A 27,758-nucleotide genomic window follows, 5' to 3' on the forward strand; every position below is an offset into this window, starting at 1 on the left:
TTCATTTTTACATTTTTTATTTAAAAAAAAGAAAAAAAAACTATTGGTCTCACTTATATGTTTGATCGTGGCTATGTACTCTGGTCCCTCGTTCCCACCTTAATGCAGGTCCATTTCCACTGCACCACACATGGATACATTGTATTGAAAGAGGAGTCATGCAGCTACAGCAGTGAATTTTGCTATGCCAGCTTCCAAGTGATCCCACAATATTAAAGCTTCACTGAGTAAAACAAACTGCCCTCCATATATCTATTTAAGAATACATATTGCATAGGATTATAGCCATGCTATACAGTTAAAGAGAGGAACAAAATAAAAATCAGTTAATGAAATTGGGAATTATAAAAAAAATATTTTTTTTACACCTTTCCTATCATTTGAACACTCATACTTCAACATATACAAGACACCTAAGTTACTCTGGAAAGGAAATAAAAATAATACGTATATTATTTTTGTTAAGATAGTTAAACACACAGTAGTCATTTTCTGTAAGCACTCTCATTTAAATTTAAATACTGCCAGTCATTGAAGTCATTGCTTCAGACATTGAAGCCCTTGCTTCACAATAAAAGTTCTGTTAAAAGTAGACATCTTGTCACAAATCAAATATAGTTAAATGACCATGATATGCTGTACAGATTTTCAAGAATAAAACACATATATATATATATATATATATATATATATACACACACATATACATATGTGTATATGTATATACATATATGTGTATATGTATATGCGAGGATGACTCCATAAAAAAGGTAATTTTGGATGCAAAAAAGCCACACGAGGGATAACAACAGAAAATGTCTATTCTGAGTATCCTATTGCGTTGTAATTATCTTGCATGCATTGTACATGATATGTAATACAAAAGGGATCACCTCATTTGAGGACATGATAAAATCAAGAAAGGAGACATCAACAGCACATTAAAAATGTGTACACCTCTGTGGTGGTTTTAGTCATTATTCTTCATCCTGAAATCTCCACTTAAGACTGAATAAGGCATGCTTAAGACAGCCATTATGTTCTTTTTGTTGCCAGTGTTATGCTGATATTGTTTCTCATAAAATGAGACAAGATATGCTTTTTTCAAAACTGCCCAGAGCTCCATCCACCTCTGACACCTTCACGTAGTCAAAAAAATGCAGTTTAGCCATCTCATCTGTGGAGAGAAATTCAAGAGAAGGCGTGACTATGGATAATCCTCACAGTGGGTTCTATATTTAGCCCCAATCCTCTACAACAGTGTCTTACTTGAGTAAATTGCTTATTTCGTATTCCTCTGGCGAATGTTTTTGTCCTTGTGGTTGTTTGTTGAATTTGTTTTCCTAGGAAAGAAGCACTTACAATTTAGTGGCATAAAGGTAATGGGCATTCAGATCACAGTATCCCCATATGAATTATATTTGTGGCAATAAAGATACTTGTTTACTTACATTTGCCCAACTGGTTCATCATCTTTGAGGGGTAGAGGAGAGAAGAAGACAAAAATGGCACAGAGAAGTTAAATGCGAGATCAAAACAAAAACAAAAAACTGGCATGTTTCTTCATATCGCTATAGTAAAAAAAAAAAAGTTAAAAGTTCAGAAAATGCAGGAAAAGTGCTAAAAGCATTTATGACAGAATCATGCACTGATAAGACACTCAAAGTTAGATATGGGCATCACCTGCTTAACTGCTTGAATTTCATATGCATGTATATGCTTTGTGCAAAAATGATAACAGGGTTGCAAAATAAGTAGCTTCTTACATTAAAAGTGTTTTGGACATTAATGTGTGCTTGGTCAGCAATGACATAATTGGAGTAGCAAAACTGAAATGTGAATTAAAACCAAGGAATTGCCCCTTAAAGAGCATCTTTAACACCCAACACTGTAAACTTAACCTCACACGCCATCTGAATCTCATGGGGTTCCTGTTCATCTCAGACTGAGCATATGTGTAGGAGGATTGCAGATGGCTCACTTAAAGCCATCTTTTAATTACACTCAGCGATTTTATAGTGATTTTGAAGGGGCCTGGTACATGAGCGTGATAGTGTAGCTGATTTGGCAAAAAGAAAAATCATGCGCCTCCTTAAACCTGTCTCTCAGCATATAGAGAATCTATCCATTCCAAGCAGCAGAACATAGACTTTATGGCAATATATATTTTTGTAAAATAATTTTCTCAGTGTGTCAGTCATACAAAATTGCCATTGTCATTGTAAGGCAGTGCAGTAAAACATAGTAAAGTAGACCACATTGTAACAATATAAAATACCAAAAGAAGAGGAACTCGGGGAAAAATAATTTGGGTTGAGTGAAAAGTTAGTTCCACAGCTTTGGGGTTGGTGCTTTGCATTCAGATGAAATGTGTTAACAGGTAAGTAGCCAGTCACAGTGAGAGATTTTCCATGCAGTTATAAGTCCGAGATTAGCAGCATTAGCAACATTCCATGGCATTAAAATGGAGCAAATTATGGCAGATCTAATGTTAGACAACAACATGGTTCTGGGAGTACTTAAAGGAGGAACAGCTGCCAGCATATAACACTGTTTTCACACCTCATATGTATACACCACAAAAGCTATGTTTACTATTACAGCTTTGCAAGCACAAATGCAATAACAAATGACAGATTTTTACTGTGTGAGATTAATAATCATGGTAACACATCAAGTCTGTTGAAGTGGAAGTTGAAGTGTCATTTTTAAACCTAAGAAAATAGATACGGGTTCATATCACAACATTTGTTTCGTGACATAAAGTGGGCTGTTATTTAGCAAATAATCACACAGCAAAATCTGTAATTTTAGCAGCTGGTTTCGAAACATAGGATAGAAATGTCAGCCTGCATCAGAGCCTTTGGCTGTGTAGTGAAAAAAGTGTTCAAACAGCTCAGCCATCAAGAGACCAGAATTCATAATGCACACAGACAGGGGCCAAAACCTGTCTGTGTGCAACCTCTGGGAATATGGGATGCTAAAAGGAGATTTTAGAAAAGGCTGTGTATCGTGAGCTGGAAGTCCTCATTCCCGATTTGAATGGCATAAACATGGCAAAGATAATCTACCTTAATCGCTTCATTTTCCAGTAGATGAAACCAAACTAGAGGCTGTGCACAGAGCTTACTTAGACTTGTGGTTTAGTTGCATATCTCTTGTGTGCTATGAGTTTGTACTTTAGGAAAATGAAATATTTTTGTGCTTTTTCTACTTCTGTAATTACTAAGCACAATATAACAGATGCTAGTTTGTTAAAGAATTAAACTCCTAATAGTACCTCATTTTAAAACATTTGGTTATTTTTATATATGCAACTGAGACATAAAAATTATTCTTAAATGCATCAACAAATACTGTTTTGGACCCCATCTAAGGATTAATACATAAGCCTGTCACACAACACTTTCTATGTGACTTTGTGGTCACAGAATCAAGACTTTGAAAAACACTTTAATATATGTAAATTTAATCAAGTTGGCTTATTTTCTAACTATTGCTTGCACATTTTATTTGGTAAATTAATTTTGTTCATACCAATAAAAAGTTGGATGTACCCAGAAGCAATATTTGCTTAGTCTGTGTGTGACATAGAACTGGGGTACCCAGCAACTGTTGAGGCATTGAATTTTTTTTTGTGTTCTTGCCTTATTTAAAAATGAAAAGAAGACAAATCTACATGAGTAGAGGTCAGACAGAACCCGTGGTGACTGAAGATCCCTTTGAGCTTTGTAGACTTTGTCATCTTGACAAATTATTATCAAGCAGTTCTGCCTGTCAGCTGAAACAGGAGAAACTTTTTTTTTATTTCAAATTATCTTATTTATGGGGTACTATATATATATATATATATATATATATATATATATATATATATATATATATATATATATATATATATATATATATATATATATATATATATATATATATACACAGTGGGGCAAAAAAGTATTTAGTCAGCCACCGATTGTGCAAGTTCCCCCACTTAAAATGATGACAGAGGTCAGTAATTTGCACCAGAGGTACACTTCAACTGTGAGAGACAGAATGTGAAAAAAAAAATCCATGAATTCACATGGTAGGATTTGTAAAGAATTTATTCGTAAATGAGGGTGGAAAATAAGTATTTGGTCACCTCAAACAAGGAAAATCCCTGGCTCTCACAGACCTGTAACGTCTTCTGTAAGAAGCTTTTCTGTCCCCCACTCGTTACCTGTATGAATGGCACCTGTTTGACCTCATCATCTGTATAAAAGACACCTGTCCACAGCCTCAACCAGTCAGACTCCAAACTCCGCCATGGCCAAGACCAAAGAGCTTTCGAAGGACACCAGGAAAAGAATTGTAGACCTGCACCAGACTGGGAAGAGTGAATCTACAATAGGCAAGCAGCTTGGTGTGAAAAAATCAACTGTGGGAGCAATCATCAGAAAATGGAAGACATACAAGACCACTGATAATCTCCCTCGATCTGGGGCTCCACGCAAGATCTCATCCCGTGGGGTCAAAATGATCATGAGAACGGTGAGCAAAGATCCCAGAACCACACGGGGGGACCTGGTGAATGACCTGCAGAGAGCTGGGACCAAAGTAACAAAGGTCACCATCAGTAACACACTACAACGGCAGGGAATCAAATCCCGCAGTGCCAGACGTGTTCCGCTGCTGAAGCCAGTGCATGTCCAGGCCCGTCTGAAGTTTGCCAGAGAGCACATGGATGATACAGCAGAGGATTGGGAGAATGTCATGTGGTCAGATGAAACCAAAGTAGAACTTTTTGGTATAAACTCAACTCGTCGTGTTTGGAGGAAGAAGAATACTGAGTTGCATCCCAAGAACACCATACCTACTGTGAAGCATGGGGATGGAAACATCATGCTATGGGGCTGTTTTTCTGCCAAGGGGACAGGACGACTGATCCGTGTTAAGGACAGAATGAATGGGGCCAAGTATCGTGAGATTTTGAGCCAAAACCTCCTTCCATCAGTGAGAACTTTGAAGATGAAACGAGGCTGGGTCTTCCAACATGACAATGATCCAAAAAACACACCGCCCGGGCAACAAAGGAGTGGCTCTGTAAGAAGCATTTGAAAGTCCTGGAGTGGCCTAGCCAGTCTCCAGACCTCAACCCCATAGAAAATCTGTGGCGGGAGTTGAAAGTCCGTGTTGCTCGGCGACAGCCCCAAAACATCACTGCTCTTGAGAAGATCTGCATGGAGGAATGGGCCAAAATACCAGCTACTGTGTGTGCAAACCTGGTAAAGACCTATAGTAAACGTTTGACCTCTGTTATTGCCAACAAAGGTTATGTTACAAAGTATTGAGTTGTATTTTTGTTATTGACCAAATACTTATTTTCCACCCTGATTTACGAATAAATTCTTTACAAATCCTACCATGTGAATTCATGGATTTTTTTTTTCACATTCTGTCTCTCACAGTTGAAGTGTACCTCTGGTGCAAATTACTGACCTCTGTCATCATTTTAAGTGGGGGAACTTGCACAATCGGTGGCTGACTAAATACTTTTTTGCCCCACTGTGTGTATATATGTATGTATATATATATATATATATATATATATATATTATATAGATCTATAGATATAGATCTATAGATATAGATCTATCGATATATAGATCTATATATATTTATTTATTTATTTATGTCTGTAATTACTTGAGCTACGTGCATGTATTAAATGTGGTTTTGAATTCAATTTTCCACACCACACCAGACATACACATAATAGTCTTTTGTTTGATAATACAACATTCAAACTTGGCTATATATAAATTATTTAGATATGCTTGTAATGTACATTGTATGATTACAATCATTCTGATTGGGCTTTTACTTTGATTACAAATGATTGCTCTTTAGAGACATACAAAACAGATTCCATATCCATTAAAACAGAATTGTTGCCTGTCGAACTGATAAGCCTAATGGAAATGGATAAGACTTTTGTTTATCTGTTTATTTTATTTTACCATGACTTGTATAAGTTCAACTTCACTGACTGTGGTAAAATTTCAAAACTGCATCAAGCATCATGATATTTTGGGATGGACAGTAGGCTTATAAAAACATTCAAAATGACAGAAAAAAAATGTCATGCAGGATCTCTCACTTACCACCCATTTAGATTATGTTGCCATTTGGAAAGAAGGGGGAAGGGGACAAGAATTAACCAGTTAAGATATACTGTGGGACTGATAATGGATTGATTACCTTACATGTTTACGAACTCTTGTATTCTGCCTTCACAAGCAAATGTTTGCCATGAGATCAGTACACTAATAGCCAACTATCTGAAGTGAGTTGTGCCTGCCCTCTGCCCCCCCCCCCCCCCCCCCCATTGTTTACATGCGAATTTATGCCATATTTCCATGTGCCAACTTAATATAATCCTTATATGTTCTTCCATTCTCCGTTTGTTACACCACTCAAGAGCAAGTAGGCAAATCAGCTGGCCACTCTAGATCCCATCTGACAGCAAATGCAACATCATGTTTGAAAGTCTCCTTGTTCCAGTAACTTAAAATTGGGTGCAATCCATTGTCGATGACTTTTGACCTTATTGCAACTATTTTACGTTTCTTAAAATATATGGGGAAATTTTACTGATCTTCTGATTTACAGGTATTTTTAAAGCAACAACACAAATGTCTCACAGGTTTTAAATTGCAGAGTTGCACTGTGAATGTAAATAATGCGGTATCTATATTAATAGTTACTTATGGGTTCTTACTGCCATTAAAAAAGGAAATGTTGTCTTACCATCGATGATGTCGTCTGGCCTCTTGCGTTTCTCATACACAACGATGATGACTACTAGGATTATAATTTCTGCCAGAACACCCAGAAAAGGCCAAAGTGGTGCAAGATGGCTGCGGACTCGAAGAATTGTAGTCTGAGCAGTATTTCCAATTGCATTAGTGGCATTGCATTCATATATTCCAGGATCCGTGTTAATATCCAGGTTTAGTATGTTGAGCTCTGTGTAATTGTCTCTATTGGTGATGAAGATTCGCCCAGTCGAGTTGTCAAGCTCCTGCATTGAAACATAATGACCATTTAATTTAGTTGAACTGCAAGCATGTCCAAAAACCTACCTATCGTGCATACCTGTTGTACCTTTATATATTTGCATTTATATTATATTTATATTGAATTTCTCATCGTTCTTAAACCTGTCGGTCTGTTTCTCAGTCAATTTTTATCATTTTAAAAATTATGCAATATATAGTGGTGCCAGTTTAGCTCAGTGGGTCCGCAGGCAACCACACATTCCATGGCTGGAGAGCGGCGGCCTGGGTTGAAATCCGACCTGGGACCCTTTGCTACATGTCCCTCCCCTCTCTCCGTCCAAAAAATATTAATTTTTATAAAGATGCAATATATATGTATACATATATTTATATACCATTGGGGATTTTCCATCCATCTTACGCCATGTCCAGGTGGGATGTGGGTAACCGACAGACTTGCAGTAAAGCGTTGCATTCTCCCCCTCATTTTTGTTTTCACTTCGCTTGTGGCCAGTGATATCCGGTTTTGCTGAAAAGGTCATATAAATTAAAAAAACAATATTGATGTAAGACATTCAATGCAACATTTAAACCTCTACCAGATGGCATAAATGAGGACTACATAGGGTATTTAGAGGCTAGTATACTCTAGGATTGGATTAATTCCTTCAGTTTCTTCTGAAATTTTCTGAAAGATTACAGGAAGACATTTGGGGAAAAAAGTCTTACATCACTTTGTATTTTACATTTCAAGCTTGCATTTTTTTCTCCTTAAGTAGCGGTTCATCTGGTATGCTAAGGTAAATGGGTATCTGCACTATATTTGCAGTTAACTCTTTTGATTACTCTTTTTTTCATACACAACAATCAAAACGTTGTGGATTTAGATGTTTTTATTATTAAAAATGTTGTTAAGACACTGGAAAATGTATCTCACACCCTTTCAGCCTAAATATGGAAACAAACTAACCACCTGTGACTCTTCAGCTGGGCAAACATTGCAATAAAATAAACCCTATGTGCAAAATAGCATTTCACTCAGAATAGAGGTTTGCAAAGAAATAGCTTTTATTAAGAAGTGCCATTTTTGATGTTTAGTTATTTTGTAAGCATGTACTCTACTCCCAAACACGCATTAGAGAATATCACATTGGAACAGATAAAAAGCAGTAGGATATAATTCATAAAGGAACAGGGTTATCAGTATGATGTGAGTGCCTCCAGATGTTTCCATTCAAAAAACTCTTCAGTGAATTCCACAAAAAAATGTGCAAATTGGCTCTGACTAATGAATTAACTGATAATGAAAATTAAACAGGGGTTATGAGCTTAATAAATCCAGGCATATGCCATAAAGCACTGCAACACGTGCCAAGTCATACTGATATATGAAAAGAAGTCTTTCTAAAAAGTGAAACATGAACTCTCCACAGCATCAAGAAAATAGCTGTTCCTTTTTTTTTCACTAATCCTCAAAAATTACAATGATTCCTTCCATGCAATTAAGCAGGATAAGAGAGGCCTGGAGTGAGCATTTTTCAGCTGCGCATGGATGGAGCAGGAGGGGTCTGAGCTCTTCTGTGACATCATCCCACTCTAATTATGGAGCACACGTGCTCCCTCAGCAGGGGAGTGGTTATGCTCATTTGTGCCTTATCCTGACTGTATTATGTCAGTGACTGACAGCACAGAGACAGCCCTCGGAGTGGTGCTAAAACAGACAGAAACCTCCATTTCACACTCCTGACTGTGATTATTAATCTCTGTGTGCTAGACAGAGGTACGCGAGAGGTCTGTGTTAGAAAGAGCAAGGTCATAGAAAAATGTTAAAAGTTGGTCAGGATAGTAGATGTTAAATAGTTTTAAATCTTTCTTTAGTTCGCTTTCTAATTATAATTTTACCTACAGCACAGATTGTGACTCTCGATTTCTGCATTCTCAATTTCTCTTGAGGAAAGGGATCAGGATTCAAATTAAGACATTTCATAGGAGAAATGTGCTTAGAATTTAAGGAAATTTGTGAAATACGAGGTACCAAATATGTATTTGTGGTAAGCTTAGTGTCACAGACAATAAACTCTACTCGTGCCACAGAGATGGCTGGGACCGGATTCAGAGCCTTAATCCTACAACATCACAGAACCCTCCATCTGTTGCCTCTGAGCTGAGTCCTGCAAGGATGAGTGTGCCAAGGACACTGTAGGCGAGGGATCTCAGTGAACTGCTGCCAGTAGTGCAGTGCAAAGCTGGCTTGCTTAACAGTGGGCTTGCTACCTGGGTCACAAGAGATCTCAAACACCTCTAGAAAAATCACAAAAACAGTTAAGAACTGAAGAAAATTCTTTATCCAGCAATGGTACTCACACTGGACACCAAAATGTTTGGCTATTTAAAATATATCTGAAAATTGAATGGAAAAAATAATAATAATGAGCATATGATGAAGTCTTTTCATCAGCCCACTGATTTTTCTTCCGGGACAGATAGCAAGCTTCAAAAGTCAGAGGCCTGCAGTCCAGTGATGGCTAGGACACTTCAGTTTGAATAGTGATGTGTCCCATCATCTCACGATCCAGTGCAAGCAGAACACACACGGTCATCATCCATGTTATGCAATCAGGCAGCGCTTTAAGACAGCCACAGAGTAAGAGGCAGGGCATGCTCAGTATGCACCATAGCCATGCCACAGCAAATTGGCTTAAGCACTACACACAGGCAAGCTTCTCTTGAAGAGGGTTTCACTTGCCCTTACTCAATCCCTTATTCAAGTTGATGGCTTCACTGTCAGCTTGAATGAAAGCAACACAGTTGTTCTCTGGTTAGCTTTCCTGCTGTTACGTCAAATGGCCTAGTTCATTTTCATAAATTTTCTCTATTGTTAATTCCATCAAAAAAAAACCCCCAAAAAACCAAAAAACAATCATATTAACCAGTTTTTTAGTAAACTGTATATAAGGATGCCTCCAAGTCGGCTTTGTGATTTGCATGTTTTGGAGAGCATGTGCAGTGCCTGTCCATTTTGCTAGAGTGTTGTCTCAGTGAAAGTCTCAGTGAAAGCCAAGACTGACAGCAGCCTCAGGAATACTCCCTGTCATCACGACTGCACTGGATGAATGCAAACACCTTCCTAAACTTAGGCTCTCTTTACAGAGCTTTAGGTGGTTAATGTTTTCCATCTCTCAATGGGAAACCACAAATGGCATTACCATGTCATCATGCAGTGAGCTAAAATGTCAGTGCTTTCTCAAAATCTGAATACACCAGGGAGGAAGTCAGCTAACATTTTTCAATCATATCATGTTTGCTAACATCAAGCAATATTATTCTTGTCTTACTGACTTGTTTTATGACATGTAGAAATCATACCTTTTACTTCAATCGTAGCGTTGGCATTTGGTGCCGTGTCAAATGTGTAAACACACATATATTCCCCAGAATCGTCAGCACGTGGCTTGTTGATTCTGCAATAAAAATATAACAAAAGCAATTATTCCATACCACCAGTCACTTACCAGTAACTTACACTTTAAGCAGTCAAGTAATGTAAAGTAATTCCAGGTTAACTTTAATAATTAGTTTACTGAACTGCAGCAGTAAAAGCCCAGAAGGCCATTGGAGACAAATGTTGGCATTATGCTGCTATATTACAGAACAGCAGCTCCGCATACTGCAGAGAAGGGCACCATAGGCATTTTAGCTGTACTCTTCAGTGTATTACTGATGTAATGTGACAAGGAAGTGACCAATTGGTCTTATCTTGTGGCCAGAGAGAGTCTGTGGTATGTCTTTGGGGGCGACAGTAGCTTTGTGCTCCAATGATTATACTGTGTGACAACAGGAAGCAACAACTAGTTGGTACTTTAGGCTATAATAAAGGTTTCACTTTTTCATTTCTAAATAAATGCAGAGATATGATTTAAGACTGATTTAACGCAGTGATAAGCTTTAAATGGGAAGTTAGAAATGAATTTCAACCCAGGTTTCAATAAGTAATTGTAAAATATTTGAAAACAAGCACATACAGAAGTCTGAATTACCTGGATTCTCAAGTTAAATTAAGAATAATTAATACTGTCTCTTTGTATTTTTGAGTAAGACTGTATGTACATTTTAATTTTAACGTAGTTCCTGTCTCTTCTTTTTCTACAGGAACTCATCACAAACAGTCACACTGACTGTTTTTTGTAGGACAGGAAATGTCACTACACTGTGGTTTACAACTGAAACTCTGTACAACAGTCACCTTTTAGGCTTAGACCCTAATTAGCGTAAGACTTTGGCTTTGCAAGGTGCTGCTCTTCAAGCACTGCTCAAGTCCCCTACAGAGACAAATATGACAAGGCGAGATTAACTTGGCACTGTTTTTACTGGGATAACAACCTTCAGGTTACGTGAATCATTTAGATAATTTGTAGGTGAATTCTCATTTACTTACATTACCGAAATCACTTAATCTCATTACTTATTCTCTCCTACACTGCACGTCCAACTTGGAACAAGGAGGAAAATCTTTGTGTCACCTGTATATTGTGTCCTTCTGTTCCGTCCGTGTGTTGGGGATATCCTGTCCATTTTTCATCCAGAAGCTTTCCTTGTGGCGTGTATGGGCAGTGGTGAGGTTACACTGCAGGATTACTTGTTTACTAGAGGTGTCTGCTGTTAAGATGGTCTGATCAGAGGCATTGATCTTTGGTTCTGGAAAACAGAGAGTCAAACCTTATCCCAGAACATAAGGCTCAAATCTGTTTCTATCCTTCCTCCCATGCTGTACTTGCTGTAGGCTGTATTCTGTTTTTATATGATCTGTGTAGGAGGGTGTCTATGAAGTGAAGTTCACATAACAAATAAACAAAAAGCATAATAGGACATGAAACCACCAGGATGCGTATAATATTAATCTTGTGTATAGCAATTATCCACAGTACTACCTGAATGTTTCATTTGTTTACAGCAGTAAAATGAAGGCTTAACTGATCTACCAAGGTAAAATATGAATTGTGGCTCTCACACTGTGTTCTACTAACACGGACACGTTTTAACTGACATCTGTAGTAAGGTTAATTATAAAGCTGGATGGTGTACCACCCAAATTCCTGATTAAACTACTGCCAACTTGTCTGAAAACATCATCACATTGTATGTACCTGAAGATCAGGGGCCTCATTCATAACCAGCATGTAATCACAAAACATAACTTGTGCATTGCACAAAAGTTTAGACACTTTATCACAGAAAAAAAAAAATCAGATTAATGATTGACAATGATTGAGTGTTCTCGGGCCAGTAGTGTTATAAACTGTTTGTGCTTCGTGATTTACCTATTCTTAAACTTGGCTTTTTCTAGAGGTAACCCTGAGTATGACTGTTGTTTTAAGAGCTGTTGTAGCTATTAGCCTCTTAAACTTTGCTGAGCTTGTAACCTAACCCATATCCACAGGAAAAAATATATACATAATTAGATGGTTTGCATTAACCATATATGCTTAATTATGGAAGTGTAACATATGACATGAGGCCACATTTTTCAGTTAATTGTGATCTACAGTCTTACAAATGAGACATCTGAGATAATAATTTACATAAGTGAACAGACCTTTTGACATTATGGAGCTGAATGTATATGTAGACGTTTAAATAGCTAACCACACTGGTTACCAAACAATACCAGGGTCAATTCTTCAAGGACAATCAGGGAAGGTGTCATCCGAGAGCGAGGTGCCCTTTGCTCTGCCTTGAGTAGTTATCGAGAAGCTTCCTCCCCACTGCCCCTCCTCCTCCTCCCGGGCTGGCCAACCATGGCAACAATGGAGCCCCCGAGGGGAGGAGCAGAGAGGAGAAGCATCATAACCCTACTACTGGCTGCTTCTGCAAGGCCACTAGCAAGGCAAAAGGAGAGAGAGGGGAAAGAAGGGCTACTGAGACTAGCAATTGACTTCTGTTAGCATGTGTGGTACCCTCTTGCTGTAATCCTGTACACTCAATAGCTAAGGGGAAGTCTCTCCCCTCCCCCCTTATCTCTCTCTCTCCCCCACCAAGCAGAGCCACATGAACTATTAATAGTATGTTCGAGTCATGCGTACAAACGCACAACATGAGGTACATAAATTAACATTTAGCAAACACGGCACAATGGTCCACAGGCAATTTAACCAGAGGTTGTTTGTAGGACACCTTGTCACTACTTAAAATCTGGTAATTACTGGATAATATATTGTCATACCAGAATGTAACCAAATATGAAATGTGTCTCTATATGAATTATGCTATCACAAAACCTAGTCTTTTCCTCTGGCAGCTACTCTAATACAGTGCTACTTTGAGGTTGGATGGTTAGATCAAACTGATTGGCAGATACTTGACAGATCTGTTTTCATTTTTAAGTAGCTTTGGAGTTTGCCAAGATTTATTAAATCAAATAATCTTAACAGCTTAGACATACTAATCAACTTAGCAGTGGCTGTGTCACAGTTGTGTTGTGTCATTTTAAAGGGCAGGGCAGGCCTCATAACTTCTTTGTAGCATATTAAAACAGGAAAGGTGCACCGTCAAGGAAAACCACATTCTGAGCATGTGGTGGAGCTAAATGCTCTGAAGAACTCAATGATAATAATAATAATAACAATAATAATATTTCTTTGCAATTCGTACCATTATGACAGTTAGGATGCTACCTTGCTTTCTGGGTGTACAATATGTCTGCGCTCAAAATCCAGTGAGATTTGTTGTGTGTATTTAGCTTTAGTGATACTCCACACGAGCTCTATGTGAAGCTATCTGAGTATGAAACACTCAACCCTTGAAATGCTATGGAAAAGATTTATGTTTTGTATTTTGTTTTGTTTTTTTAGAGAAAAAAAAACTTTGATTTGAATTGGTAGTGGTCAAAATTATAAAAACAAAAAAGTATTTTTATGCAGCTTTTATGCTCAAGCCACTCCAGCAGAGTAAGTCCTGTATAATGCGAAACTGATGTATTTAGCCATATTTTGGTGTGTGGGTGTGTGGGGGGAGGGGGGGGGGGGATTTTTCCCAATGTGACAAACTTTACTATTGGTTGTAAGTATTTGGTTGCAAGTAACATGAATTGCAGTGTAAGTTAAAGGACAGCATTTTGGGAAATATACTCATTCGCTTTCTCATTGAAAATCAAATGAGAACATACAAACCACTTTCATGTTGGTGTAAAATATATGAAGCTACAGACAGATGCCAAGCATAAAGATTATCTACCAATAACTAGTTTTGTAAACACACTCGGTTAATTGATGAGGTTGCAGTTACTGCCTTTTTATGTGAACTTGGAAGCAGGTATCAGCTTCAGCCTTTCTGCTTTTGTTTCCATTTGAAGCTAAGCTAACTGGCTGTAGCATTCATCATAGTCACATGAGTGGCATCAATATTTCCCAAATGGCTATTCATTTGTTATGAACCCAAAAAATATTTGAGTGTTTCATAGCTTTGGGTACAGTATCACTTTAAACACATGTTAATTAGGCACATACACAATAAAAAAAAATTATCTGCAGTAGATTTCATTTTTTTCAGTAATTAAAAAAAGCCTTGTAGCTGAAATCAAATACTGCATATATATTTATATATTTAGATCTTTTTTGGCATATTCTCTGGAGTGATGCACATTAACAAAGTAAATTAAGGGGAAAAGGGACCAAAACAAACAAGACAACCAGACTGTTGCACATTTCCTGAGTGACAAACTATTGCTAGGCTATAATGTATAGCCTGTAATATACATGTAATATTTGCATACTACATGTATATGGATAGAACATTTACCCCTCAGTAATGACAGAATATATTTAGGACCTGAAGGATTTGGAGAGAAAATAACATGCAAATAACCCAAGTGAACTGCTAACCACAACCCTAGTGCCCTTTTCACCATTTTGAATGAGGGCATAAATTAAATCAGCCCCAATCCTAACAAATAGCACTCATACATGAATCAAAATATGTCAGTCCAATCAGAAGAGCCAGCAAAAATCAGACTCATCTAAACTTCTCCGATAGCTTCACTGTGACTAACAACATTCCACATGTCCCTGTGCTCTAGTGGGCAGAGCACTGAAGCATGCACAGGATAGAAGGGTCCAGTTAAAACTCAGTTTGTATGACTGTTTGAGTGAATTGAGTAGAGGGTTAAAGGATATAATGTCATTACTGATTCACAGTCACACTCTTCATGGCTGAGAAGGCACAAGGTAACACATTGCACAGGGAGGTCCAGAGGGACTGTTGTGTACAAGTTAAGTCTGTCTCATCTGGAGAGAGACATGCACAGCTCCCTTACATTTCCATCCTTTATTGGATTACCACACACAAATTTGAAAGCAGAAAATGTTTGCTTTTATCAGGAAGGAGTTGACAGCAGGAATCACTGTTTTACACCTTAGCAGAGCCCTCCTTGTGTCTTCTTTCAGTCCCATTTGCACCGTGCCCAGAGTGAGAAAGCCAAATGAAAAGCTCCATTACTTCAAAGCACCACTAGATTTCCACTGCATTTAGCAGGCAGGTCTTTGAAGTAAACAAAACAAGCCACACAATGTAAGAGACACAGCTTAATGTTAAAGCAATAAGTGTCACAAATAAATTTAGGAATAGGAAATGGGTCGGAATTAGGATACAGAGAAATAGATAATGCTCAAAATATTGTAAAAGGACAAATGAGACAGTAAGAACAAAGGTTTGCTGCAGGTAGAAAGAAGAAAATGCAGATTGAGACTGGGTAAAGTTCCTGGGTTTGTGGTCATTTACAACAAGATGCTCAATGGATTTTGGAAAGACAGGGAATAGTGAACAGAAAGAAAACAGAAATATTTACCAAATCTAATTTAATATTAATGAAAACAAAACACAAAAAGGAAGCCATTTATACAATTTGAATATTTTTTTTCTTTTAAGAGTTATAAAGTTATAAATCAAGTTAAGAAAGGAATTTGAATAATGTTTTTTTCTTTTCTTTTTTTTTCAAGCCTGGCCAGTGACTGTTGCAGTGAGGGTGAGCTCTTGAGAGGTTTTAACAGCCTTGAGTGGTTGGGAGTGGGGATTTGTAGTTTGTTGACCATCTAGATACTATGGGACATAGACCACTCACTCTGTAGCACCGAAATGGTGGCCTGGGCGCGGATCCAAGTGATGGCTGGGTTTTGTCGGAGGTCATTGCGCCTGGGGTCGTTGCTTGCCCGACATTCATAGGTCCCAGAGTCCTCCAGTGTGAGGCGTGTGATACCGAGCACACTGACTCCATTGGTGCCGTAGGCTGTGTTGATAGATACCCGACGTTTGCGGGCTCCGTCCCACAGCTGCTTGAAGGAGTCAGCTCGGTTGACCTCAGCATACCACCACTGGATCTCTGGAGTGGGGTAACCGACCACCTCGCAGTACAGCTCAAAGGTGTCTCCTGTAAGCTTAGTCTCTGAGAGTGGAGACTTGACAAACCCAGCTAGAGAGGAAAAGCGTATCAGGATGGCAGGGAAGGAAAGGGTAGAAGAGGGTTAGAGCAGAAGGAAGGCATGGAAAGGCCAAGGAAAAGAGAAGGAAATTAATAGGATCAGAGAACATATAAACAAAAGAGAGGATGATTAAAGGCAAATAAAAAAGCAGCAAGCCTGAAATTATTGATAGGTTAAAAAAAAGGTTAATGATTCTGTAAATCCAGTCCATTCAATGTCAAGGTTCCCTGGCCCACTTAAGGCCAACTGTCACACAAAGTCATAGTCAACCAGTCGCAAAACAGTGCCAGCTGCAAATAGTGCTTGATATCTTGTTTGCCTTTTCTTTTTGTCTCTTTCACATGTAACCATACGAAGATATGGGATGTACCTTTCATGTGTATATTCTTGAACAAAAAGACAACAACAGTACATTAAATGCGGTCCATAGACACAAGAATATGGAGAAGGGGAACTGTTTACCTAGTGCCATGTACCTTAATCATTTTTTAATGGCTTGTTTGCCAATTGAACAATGACCTAACTCTATTTTCAGCCATTGTGTCCTAGTAGTCAGGGCATCACACTTATTTGACAACATTAAGGTGAAAATATCATTTTATTTGGTACTACTGAATGCAAACACTGTAACAAATCCAAAACAGATTTGTCAAACGCAATGATCAAGAAAGGTTTACCTTGAACTCACTTTTCATGCCACCCTGTCAGAGGAAGAAATGATATTTAACTGTTGAACTCTCAAACGAAATAACAAAATATTGGAGATTTAACCGTTGCATGCAGTTATTACCTCCAACAAAGATTTTAGCTTGTTAGTTAGACAAGTATCATGAATAAATAAAAATATCAGTTTCCTATAACCATCGATTTGATTTCCAAAATCACTGATCTTTTTTCAGGATCATAGGTTGCTGGAGTCTATCCCAGCACATGTTGGCTGAGAGGTGAGGTGCAGCCAGTCTGTCACAGGGCTAACACATAGAGACAGACAAACATATTCACACCCCCTTTCACACTCAGAGGGTATTTACACCAGTTCACAAAACATGTATGCCACTGAACTGTAGGAAGAAATTGAATATACGTCAGATTGTGTGTGCCCCACTCTTAGCAATGCAACAAGCACTAATGCTTGTAAATAAAATGATTTTTTTTATTGTATTTTGTAAACCTTTAGCATGGAAAATAATAAATAAAACATCTGCCTTTGTCAGTTTTCATATTGCCTATGTATAGTACTTCACCAAAATTGTCCTAAATAAATGTAACTGTATGTATGCATTATAATCTCTTTTCATCCATATCAGCTCTTCCTGCTAATGCTAGAAATTAGGTCAGGCTGCTTACATTTTGGATAAGCAAGACTTTAAGAGCAGGTTTTCAAAATTCACATATGGTCACAGTGGTATAACACAGTCTGAGTTCAACTAGCTTTTCCATCGTAATGTGAAACTTGAATATGCCCTCATCTCTCCAATACTGGTATGCGATCTCCCAAGTCTGCCGCTCAGACAGACAGCCTGACTGTCTTTGTGTGTTATACACGAAACATGAAATATGGTGAATTTCACAAATAATTCCATAATCCACCCGTGGCATCCATAGGCATGGATCTGTGCCTAATTCACGACCCTGTTCCATGTCAGTAGATAGCCCAGCAAAACACTGGCAGACTTAATGAACCCGATTTAATGACAAATCACCTGGGCCACAGACACTGTTCTCTGCTGGCCCTATAGCTTTGTCAGCTGTAAACCACACGTGCTTAAATCATTAGAAAAATATGCTGCCTTAACACTGCCCTCAATTCCGGTACAGGAAATGGGAATGAAAAGCCTTGGGTCTCCCGAGTGCTAGACTGTTTGTTGTGTCTAAATACAACGGCTTACAGGCCCTCCTAGATCTGTCTGTGCTGCTCAAAGTTATGTATCTTAGGCACACGAACAGATAAGCTTGTAGAAGCCCAAGGAAGGAGTGTAACTACAGTATTCACCCCCACAATGAATCCACCAATATTTCATTTAAAGTATTTGATTTAAGGTTTAACTAACAGGTGAATGAGTAAAAAGTCCATTTGTATAATGCCAAAACACGAAGCATTTTTCAGGGCTGTTAGTTTAAAGGTAAAATTATCAATGTTTTAAGAAATTATGAATTTAATTTAATGAAATGATTTCAAGGGTGCTACCCAACAACTCCCTGGTTACATGAAGCCAAGTGAAAATAAAATTTCTGATAGAAAAGAACATTTTTGAAGAGAATTTAGCAAAAATCTTTAAAAAAATGCAGTCTTCCTGCTAGAGATGTGTCTGGGGATATTAGGTGCAACAACTATGTGCAATGCCTAGAGATATGCAGAGTAATTAGCATTTGTTTCTTTTCTCTGGAAACATCTGGGCCCATCAAGCTCACCACATTATCCCACAGGGTGAATCCTAGCCTTTCCGCCTACACATTTAAAGCAATATTTCAGTATAACTGAACACTTACTATCTCACTCTCAGTAACCGGCTGTGTCACATGACACATACAACTAGAGTCATCCATGCATGAGATCACAAAATTACAGTATAACTACTCAAAAAAACCCAAAAAAACATAATGAATGTCCTCCAAGGTGTAAAGAAACTGACGACTCAATTTAAATTCAAGCGCAGGGAGACTCTGGAGAAATACTCATAGAAACAAACTACACAAACACCAGGCCAATGAGCAGACCAATTTTCAAGTTGTTTAAACAAGGAGCTTACACTGGCAGTGAAAACAAAACGCAAAGCAGCCAGCTGGTACTTATTCATTTCAAATCATGTTGGGAGACGAGAAGTGACAGAGAATGGTGGTATGACTGGTGGAATGATCTCAGCGGCTTGGTGATAAACACATTTTGCAAAGCTGATTCCATTTTTATTGTAGTCTAAATTAATTTTATGCATTATACACCAATACTGCCTGAGGATGGGTGTCGTCTAATTCCTCAAAATACAAAGTATTGAAAACAAACTTTGGTGCAAGGGACTTGGTGAACTTGCATCACATTAGAAAGTCAGGTTCGCTGTTTGTGCACAGTGTATGCAAATAAAAAACAGAATATAACATGGTGTATATAACAGCCTGACATCTGGAATGATCTATCAAGAAAGTCTAACAAGAAGTAGACTCGTCTGTGAGGAGAGATCCTGTATGCTGCTCATCAGCTACTGAAGGCATGCAAATAAAGGCTCTGCTTATATTTCAGGCACTTGAAAGGTCTGCAGAGACTGCAGAAATGTTTACTCCAAAAATCTTTAGAGTATCATTTACATTCTGTCTGTAGGTTTTAAAGATAGCTCTGAAAACGGAGATGGTATCTGTGTCACAGTTATACTTTCATGTACCACAGTACATTTTCACGTGCTCTGTTGCTAAATGTGACTAATTTCAGTCAATCTCAACTTACCCACACCGATGTCTTATCAGGTTGTTGTGCATTATAACAGTACCTGCAATTTCTTTTCTTTTTTGCAAATTATAAAGCCAACAAAATGGCTAAACTGACATAACTGGCTACCACCTAAGCTGTCTGCTTTTCAGCAACAAAGTCAGCTGTGGATGTTTTTATATGCTATATCCTCAAAGGAAAACTACATTAAGTGAAACAAATATGAGCAGTGATTCTCAAACTGTGGAATGGGCTCACTGATGGGGAGTGGAACCACTGCAGGTGGGCATGGATGACCAGGGCAATAATATGAATTGATACTATGTCAAAATATTCTTTTTTTTTCCCCTTCAGGGAAAATAAAGTTTGTTATTGTGACAACCTTTATTACCTCAGATTCTACTCATTTAATCAGGAAAGTCAAAATCTTATATGATTGAATGGTTTAAATGATCCCAAACTAAAAAATAATGAAATCTGTCATGTCATAGAACTACAGTGTCATGGTCCCACTTAAATGTTTTAGCTTACTTAACCTCTATTTGACATTAGTACAGTACTATCACAAAATAACATACAGTTGTCTGTAACACGCTCTGTCTAAAGCTGAATGGAAGTCACAGTTATTAAAGCCTACATGCTCTTTTCATGCAGGTAGAGAAGAAAGCTCCCCTGAGAACTGACAACAAGCCCCACACCACCGCCATGCAGCCTGAGAGTGAGTCAGCTGCCTGCCTACAACCTGGATCCCCGTCCACAGTCCCACAACACAGACAGAGAAAGCACAGGGTAGGAAACCCCCTAGGGCCAATGAACTAGTTGTGTATAATGTGTGTGCGTGTGTGTGTATTTGCAAGTGTTTAAGTTTGTGAATGTGAGAGCATTTTGTTTTACGTGATTGATGCTGTGACAAATGTATATATATATATATATATATATATATATATATATATATATATACACACACATACACACACATACATATATATATATATATATATAAAATGCTTTACAGGTCATTTGAAATGTGTCATAATAGTAGGGCGATCGTGGCTCAAGAGTTGGCAGTTCGTCTTGTAATCGGAAGGTTGCCGGTTCGAGCCCCGGCTCGGACAGTCTCGGTCGTTGTGTCCTTGGGCAAGACACTTCACCTACCGCCTACTGGTGATGACCAGAGGGGCCGATGGCGCGATATGGCAGCCTCACTTCTGTCAGTCTGCCCCAGGGCAGCTGTGGCTACAACTATAGCTGCCTCCACCAGTGTATGAATGTGAGAGTGAATGAATAGTGGTATTGTAAAGTGCTTTGAGGGGTCCCAAAAAGCGCTATATAAATGCAATCCATCATTATAGTTTTGCCCAGTGTTTGTATTTGGTTGTCTTTGTTATTGTTAAAAGAAAATTGTATATAGTGTGATCAGCTTCATGAAATGTGTTCTTTTATTGATGACTAAGCAAATCTCTACGTGACTTTTGACATGAACTCTTGTGTGATAAACAACTAACAGCTTCCTCTTTTAAAAGAACATGCAGACTTAGAAAAGGGGAACCTCAGCTCTGAGTTCTTAGAACAACTTTGTTATCTTTATACACACACACAAGCTTGTATAAATAACGAACGCAGACAGTAATACAGCGCGAGTCTGGAGTACGAGCGCTCTATGACCGTCCTCGCGAGTAAAGACAGCTGCAGTGTTTGTGTTTTCTAACTCGGGTGTCTCAGCTGAAGAACTGCGGGGTGATTTTTAGAAATCCCCTGTCAGTTATACTTGAAAACTTTCACAGTAGTGGCCTAAAAGGGGATTTTTAAAGTTCAGGAAACTTCTTGGGTTTGTCACATTATAACTTATTTTGATTTTCACTTTTTAATTTTAAAAAACTGTGTGAATATATCATCTAAACACCAGTTTTTAAAGAAAATTTAGATATGATTTCAGGGTGAATTGAGGCTTAGCCGTCCTCGGAGTGAGCTAAGGTCACCAATCTCCAAATATCAAAAATAATCATAAAACTGTAACATGTTCTGCCCTCACAGGTGCCACAAAACAAGTGAGGAAGATCAGGAATCTATTTGTCAAGCAAATTCTGTAGGCAATCATCAGAGATCATCAGATTAGGCTTAAGTAAGAGCTTCTATGTGCTTTGGGTATCTAGTAGGATAAATGAAAAAACTGTTTTACAAAATGCAGAGCTAAAATAAAGTGCAGGACACAACATGGAGCATAAGCAATGGAGAAATATATTTAAAAAAAAAAAATCAAATACAGGTCTGTGAGTTTGTGCATATTTAGATAAAGTTACTATTTAGAATAAATCATTTAACAAGACAAACGGGAAGTATCCCATTCAGGCCCCAACTGAAATTAAGTCACCAGTTCACATTGGTGTTGGAGTTCAGTGGAGCAAAGAAATGCCTTGTAGTCTGTTTTATTGTAAAAGCTGATAATGATAGTATCCCCTGGTACTACAATTTGCAGCACAGAGGCTATTCTTGACTGCTGTAGATATAACATTAATAACAGCTTAGCAGATGGACTCATGATATTGCGTAAGATCCATATGCCTAGATCAGCAACAGTGTCTTTATATTTGAGGACTCCACATACATATGGGATCGGTTTTATGAATGTATTTTTTCACTGAGATCATTAAAACTTTAATTAACCCTAATTCCATGTTTCTGAACACTAACGCCTACCAAATGACCAGCATATTACATCACTAGTAACCACTTCTAAAAGTTGTACTGCTTTAAATACCTACCAAACACGAAGTGGTGTATGTATGAAACTCATCTTTAAAACTCTAGAAGCATGTTTGAGAAAAGAGCAGTACTGAAACTTAACTGTTTTTATTATTGTTGCAAATATATGGCATTAAAACGCTTGGTTGTTAGAAAATCAAAGCTAGAACCCAAACATTAATTCTGTAAATCGAGTCTGGTAAAATAACTACTACATATGAAATTTATTGCTAATTGGTTGTGGATGCTTCAGTAGAGTAAACAGAATTACTCTTAAAACCACTTCACTAAAGCTTCAGAGTCTCTAAAATATTAATATATGCCAAAATGAATATATGCGTGAAATGTATATAGCTACTAGAGGGTCGGGACTAACATCTGGTATAAAAAGATGTATAAATGCTAATAAAATTCTTTCAGTGTTCACATATTTCTGAGTAAAAAGTATACAAGTTATAGAATACATGTTTTCTGACTCACATATAATTGTAATTAAAACTTGCAAGCTAAGTTTTCAGAAAAGGGAGGCCTCAGGCTCACTATTTCAGTTCTACTGGTAACACTTGAATCTGATATTGGGATCACAGACGAGAGGCAACAGTTTAATGAGATTTAAATCCCAATAAACCTTGTGCGGGGGTAAAAATTCTTTAATCCCATAAAACCACTAAACACTTCCTACTTCTGCTCAAAAGTGAAAGCAAGGGAGTTCAAATTATTTGATGTAACAATACAATAATTCCAGAAATAAGAACTACACTAGTGTGCTCAACGTACTGTCTACCACACAAGGTGACAAATGCTATTCCCAAGTCTCCTACTGTACTTTTAGTTAGAACTATTGTCACGATAAATGTGAGCTGAAAATCAGCTAATAGGTTTTCTGTTGTGCTATATCACTTGAAAAACACTCATGCCCATTAGAAAGTTTGGCTCCACATAAATCAAAGTAACATCCTAATTGAATATTCTCTCTGACCCTGAGTCCTTGTGCAGCACACATAGCTGGGGTTGTTCCCAGCTACGAGAACAGTAAGTATCGGAAATGCCAGGAGTGAATCTGAATGCACAGCAGATATATATATATATATATATATATATATATATATATATATATATATATATATATATATATATATATATAATTTTTTATTTTTATTTTTTTAATCACAGTGTGTGTTACAGATGTGCATCATTATTTAGTATGCCTGCAATGTGTTTAATAAAGTGCAATGGTGCTCCTAATCAGTACAGGCCATATCAGATTTCACAGTGGGCAGGCATGACTCAGTGTACGAGTTTGGCTTCCGTCCCACAGCATATTTTCCAGACTCACAAATGAACCATCTTAAAATGCTTTGTTTGCTTCAGACGAAGATAATGCCTAAGTGACATAAAGCAGAAAAAGAAGGTCACTTATTGACAAAGAAAACTATTATTACATTTTTTGAGGGGGTTGTTGCTTACACGTTGGAATGCATTTAGGTGTGGCTTGTCAGCTTTCCTATCTTTGTACGTAGATAGTAAACCCCAAAGAAGAAGCCATCGTCGATGCCATATATGCTCAGTCTTAACTGAGCCCCTCAATGACAGAAAACAGTGGCTACATTTGAACATGTAAGTGATAACATCAGCTCATTATTTAAAATATCTTAGCATGCCTTCTCCACGTTTTGATTCGTGCAAACACAGATGATGCAAAAACAAAACAAAAAAAGAGTAGACTACGTGATTCGTAGGGGGAAATTATGTAAGAGGCAAAGGCATTTCCTTAGGTCAGCTCTAGTTACCTTCTCAACAGCCAGTACCTTCTTTGCATCAAGATCACATCATCTTTCAGCTTAAATAGTCCACAGCCACCTAGTGATTCTTTAGAGGGCCGGGCAGCTGTGCACAAGGAGGCCATCCATTAAGAGTTAATGGATTCACTTTCACAAAAGGACCTTAAAGCCACAGTTCTCAGTGCTGTGTCTCGGTGGTAAAAATAGAAACGAGGCAGAATGGACGGATGCTATTTACAGTCCCTCCAAATTTCTGTCACAGAAACTGCGCACCTATATGGGCCTACTTTTCCCAGGGAATGAGGAAATGACTTGAATTCCCTCTGCTTCCTAGATACAGTGATTACATCTCATGCACTTATAATTATTATTGTCCCCACATCACTGTCTGAACTCTGTAATATCACAGGAAAATTTCGGATTGCATAAGAAGCCATGCACCGATTACCCTAAATCTGAACTGTGTGAGAGAAATTAAATGGCTTTTGCATGCAATGTGAGCAAATATTACCTTTGGTATTAACAGTAGTTTATCACTGCACTTACCAAACCTGTGATTTCTACATAAGACAGATGAAACAGACAGCCTAAGTGGCATAGCTCTGCCTCTCACTGACCACTGGATGTTATTGTGTGTGTGAGTGTTTCTGTAGTGTGAACTGGACCTCAGTGAGTGGGCAATAAAACTGGGCAGAGACCAGAGGAAGTGTCTGGAAAGGCATTACTTGAGCTTTGTCAAACAATAGAGGGATTATTGTGTATTTGATTTTGCCTCACAGTATGCACACTCACTTCAGGCACTTCAAAGAAATTAACAATAAAGAAAGACAAGAATTTGAGTAATAATTTTGTTATATAACTATGTTGGTATTTGAGTCTCGTGTCCGCCCCAAGCTAAATAAACATAGGTTGTTTTTGCGCTTTTTTTAAACTATCGAGATTTTTGTTGCAGCACTTAATTTATTTGAGCATTTTTGTTGTTTGTATTATATAAAAATAGTGCAAGCTGTTATTCCCATGTTGATTAGACTAAGCTAACGTTGAAAATGTTCGATCTGAAATACTTGCAAAATTAGCAGCCACAGAGCTGGAATTTTCACAGTGTTCTCAAACAACCATCTAAACACATGTTATATTAATTCTTGCATAGTGGGTGTTCGATTATCCCCCGCAGCAAATCCGAGGTGGACACTAAGCATTAAAATTATGAGTATGCATCATAATTCTCTGCCACAGTTTTCTGTGATAGCAGATTAAGTGTCACTCGTTTGTGAGCACGTGGGTTCTGACATGTGGCTACATCAGATTCGTAAAAGAATCAGTTATGAGATTAAACACTTTGTTTCCAGAAGTATGTCATCTTACTGCTGTCTTCATAATTACGCTTACTAAAGAAATACTTAAACATTAAAAATATAAAGACTCAGAAGATTCCACCTTGATTTCATGAATGGCTGCTGATATGTGAGACCCTCTGGGTGATGTGATTCAACAGAATTTGGAGTCAGGACATGCTGCATCAGAGGACGACAGCCTGGAACACCCAACAGCATGTTGCTGACATTTGTTTAAACCAAGTCATGCTAGTTTTATTATGATTAACAAACACTGATTTTTTCAAAAAACTGCCAAATAAGTATCCTTTCATCTCTTCGTAAATGATACTTATCAGCCAAATACTTTTATTTATTTTGTTCTACTGTGGCTATCTGGTAGGAGATCTGATGTTTAAAAAAATGGGACTGTTATTTGTTTTACTATAGAATTTCCCACAGACAGAATTATTTCCACAAGAAATGATCATTTATGCTGGCATGGCAAAAAAAAAAAAAAAAAAAAAAGTGGAACAACACAGAACAGTTTCAGTCAAGCAGAAGCTCAGTCACATCTTTGACACTGAAGGGCCTGGTATTTGCAGTGTTTACAAGACACATCAGGTGAATCCTTTGCCTGTGTTTGCTGCTGACAATGTCACTTGATCAGCATCCAGAGCATGTTAGTCTTGCCTGACATACTCTTACTACCAATTCCCCCTTTGACTAAACAAACTTAAAACTGACAGCCATAGGTTACTACCTCATGTGGGTAGTGAAGGTAAACTGCAAATCTTAGACCTTAGTAAAAAAAAAACAAAAAAAAACTTACTAGTGTTCCACAGCATAATCTGCGACAGTAAATTATTCCTACAAACACGCCAACAAAACTCAATACAGAAATAAATAACATTGTAAAAACGTCAACACAGTCAACACAGTCGTATTTGTATTTGCTAACGTGGGCAGTAAGTAAATTATATATGTTACTGTCTAATTGCAGTCTTGGTGTGAAACTATGGCTTTAACGCGGTCTGAAAATCCTCTTTAGAAACAATTCCCTCCGCGTCCTCACACAAGCCAAGTCACTTTCCCTCAATGCGATGGTAACAGTAATGTCATGGTCACAGCTGTTTGCTTACCGTTTTGAGCAGAGATGAAAGGCAGCATCAAGTTCCCCAAAAGGACCACAGCCAGCATCACTGCGTTACGATGCATCGTTGGGGCTCGATCAGAGTACCGGGGTCTTGATCGGACGAATGTGGGAGGAGAGATCGTGCAGGCTAGTGATCACAAGATCTAGAGAGACGGGCCCAGCATTGCACCGGGTTCTTTAAAAATAGCCAGCCGAGGACGGTTTCAATTTGGTGTAGAAATGTCTCCCTGATTCTGAGAGCTTTTGAGAGCAGCGATGAGTGAAAGGTCCGGAACGAGGCCGGCGGCTCAGGGATGTTCGGCCATAAACGGCGAAGAAGCCTCGTAGGATTGCGTGGGAGAGGTCTTTGGATGTCAGGGAGATTGTCCACAGTGTGGTTCTGAAGATTCAAAGATGCGCAGACCGATGCGCATTTGTGCTCTCGCGGTCACGGCTCGGTGATTAAAATGAAAGTAGCGCACAAAAGATTCCCGACGGCAAATGATGCAGTCGAAACATAAGTCTGTTATCAGCACCGGTCTATTTTTAATACCAAAAGAGGAACAGATGCTGGTAGGACACCGACGGCAGCAACGACAGGCTGCGCGTGCCCAGTGCGCTTATGACCGTGAAGGAATACACAAAATCACACCCTATGTAGCTAATTGATGGTGTTGGCAACTCAGACAGTAATTATGTACCTCTTTAGCCATTACAGTTTATTATTATTATTATTATTTCTATGAGATGACAGGTGCTCATGTTCATAGTGTCTCATTAGAAATGGATATTTGTCCCTCTCAGAGTTATTTCTATAACTGTTTTACAGTCTGAATCTAAATAATTCCCTAACTCCGTTCCA

The 27,758-nt window shown here is 38.1% G+C and overlaps 1 protein-coding gene across 1 annotated transcript; it reads right to left on the reverse strand.

Annotated features, from left to right (window-relative positions):
* On the reverse strand, positions 1-27,508 carry nptnb (neuroplastin b). Its single transcript, XM_006779806.3, has 9 exons — positions 26,904-27,508; positions 16,150-16,497; positions 11,558-11,732; positions 10,404-10,498; positions 7,433-7,566; positions 6,787-7,060; positions 1,452-1,473; positions 1,270-1,343; positions 1-1,177 (listed from the first exon to the last, which is right to left on the reverse strand). Exons 1-8 carry the CDS (start codon positions 26,977-26,979, stop codon positions 1,283-1,285), a joined length of 1,185 nt encoding a protein of 394 aa, XP_006779869.1. The 5' UTR covers positions 26,980-27,508; the 3' UTR covers positions 1-1,177; positions 1,270-1,282.
* Positions 27,509-27,758: the final 250 nt, after the last annotated feature.

This window comes from Neolamprologus brichardi, chromosome 1 (assembly GCF_056152115.1).
Source record: "Neolamprologus brichardi isolate AB-2024 chromosome 1, ASM5615211v1, whole genome shotgun sequence".
Taxonomy (NCBI): Eukaryota; Metazoa; Chordata; class Actinopteri; order Cichliformes; family Cichlidae; genus Neolamprologus; species Neolamprologus brichardi.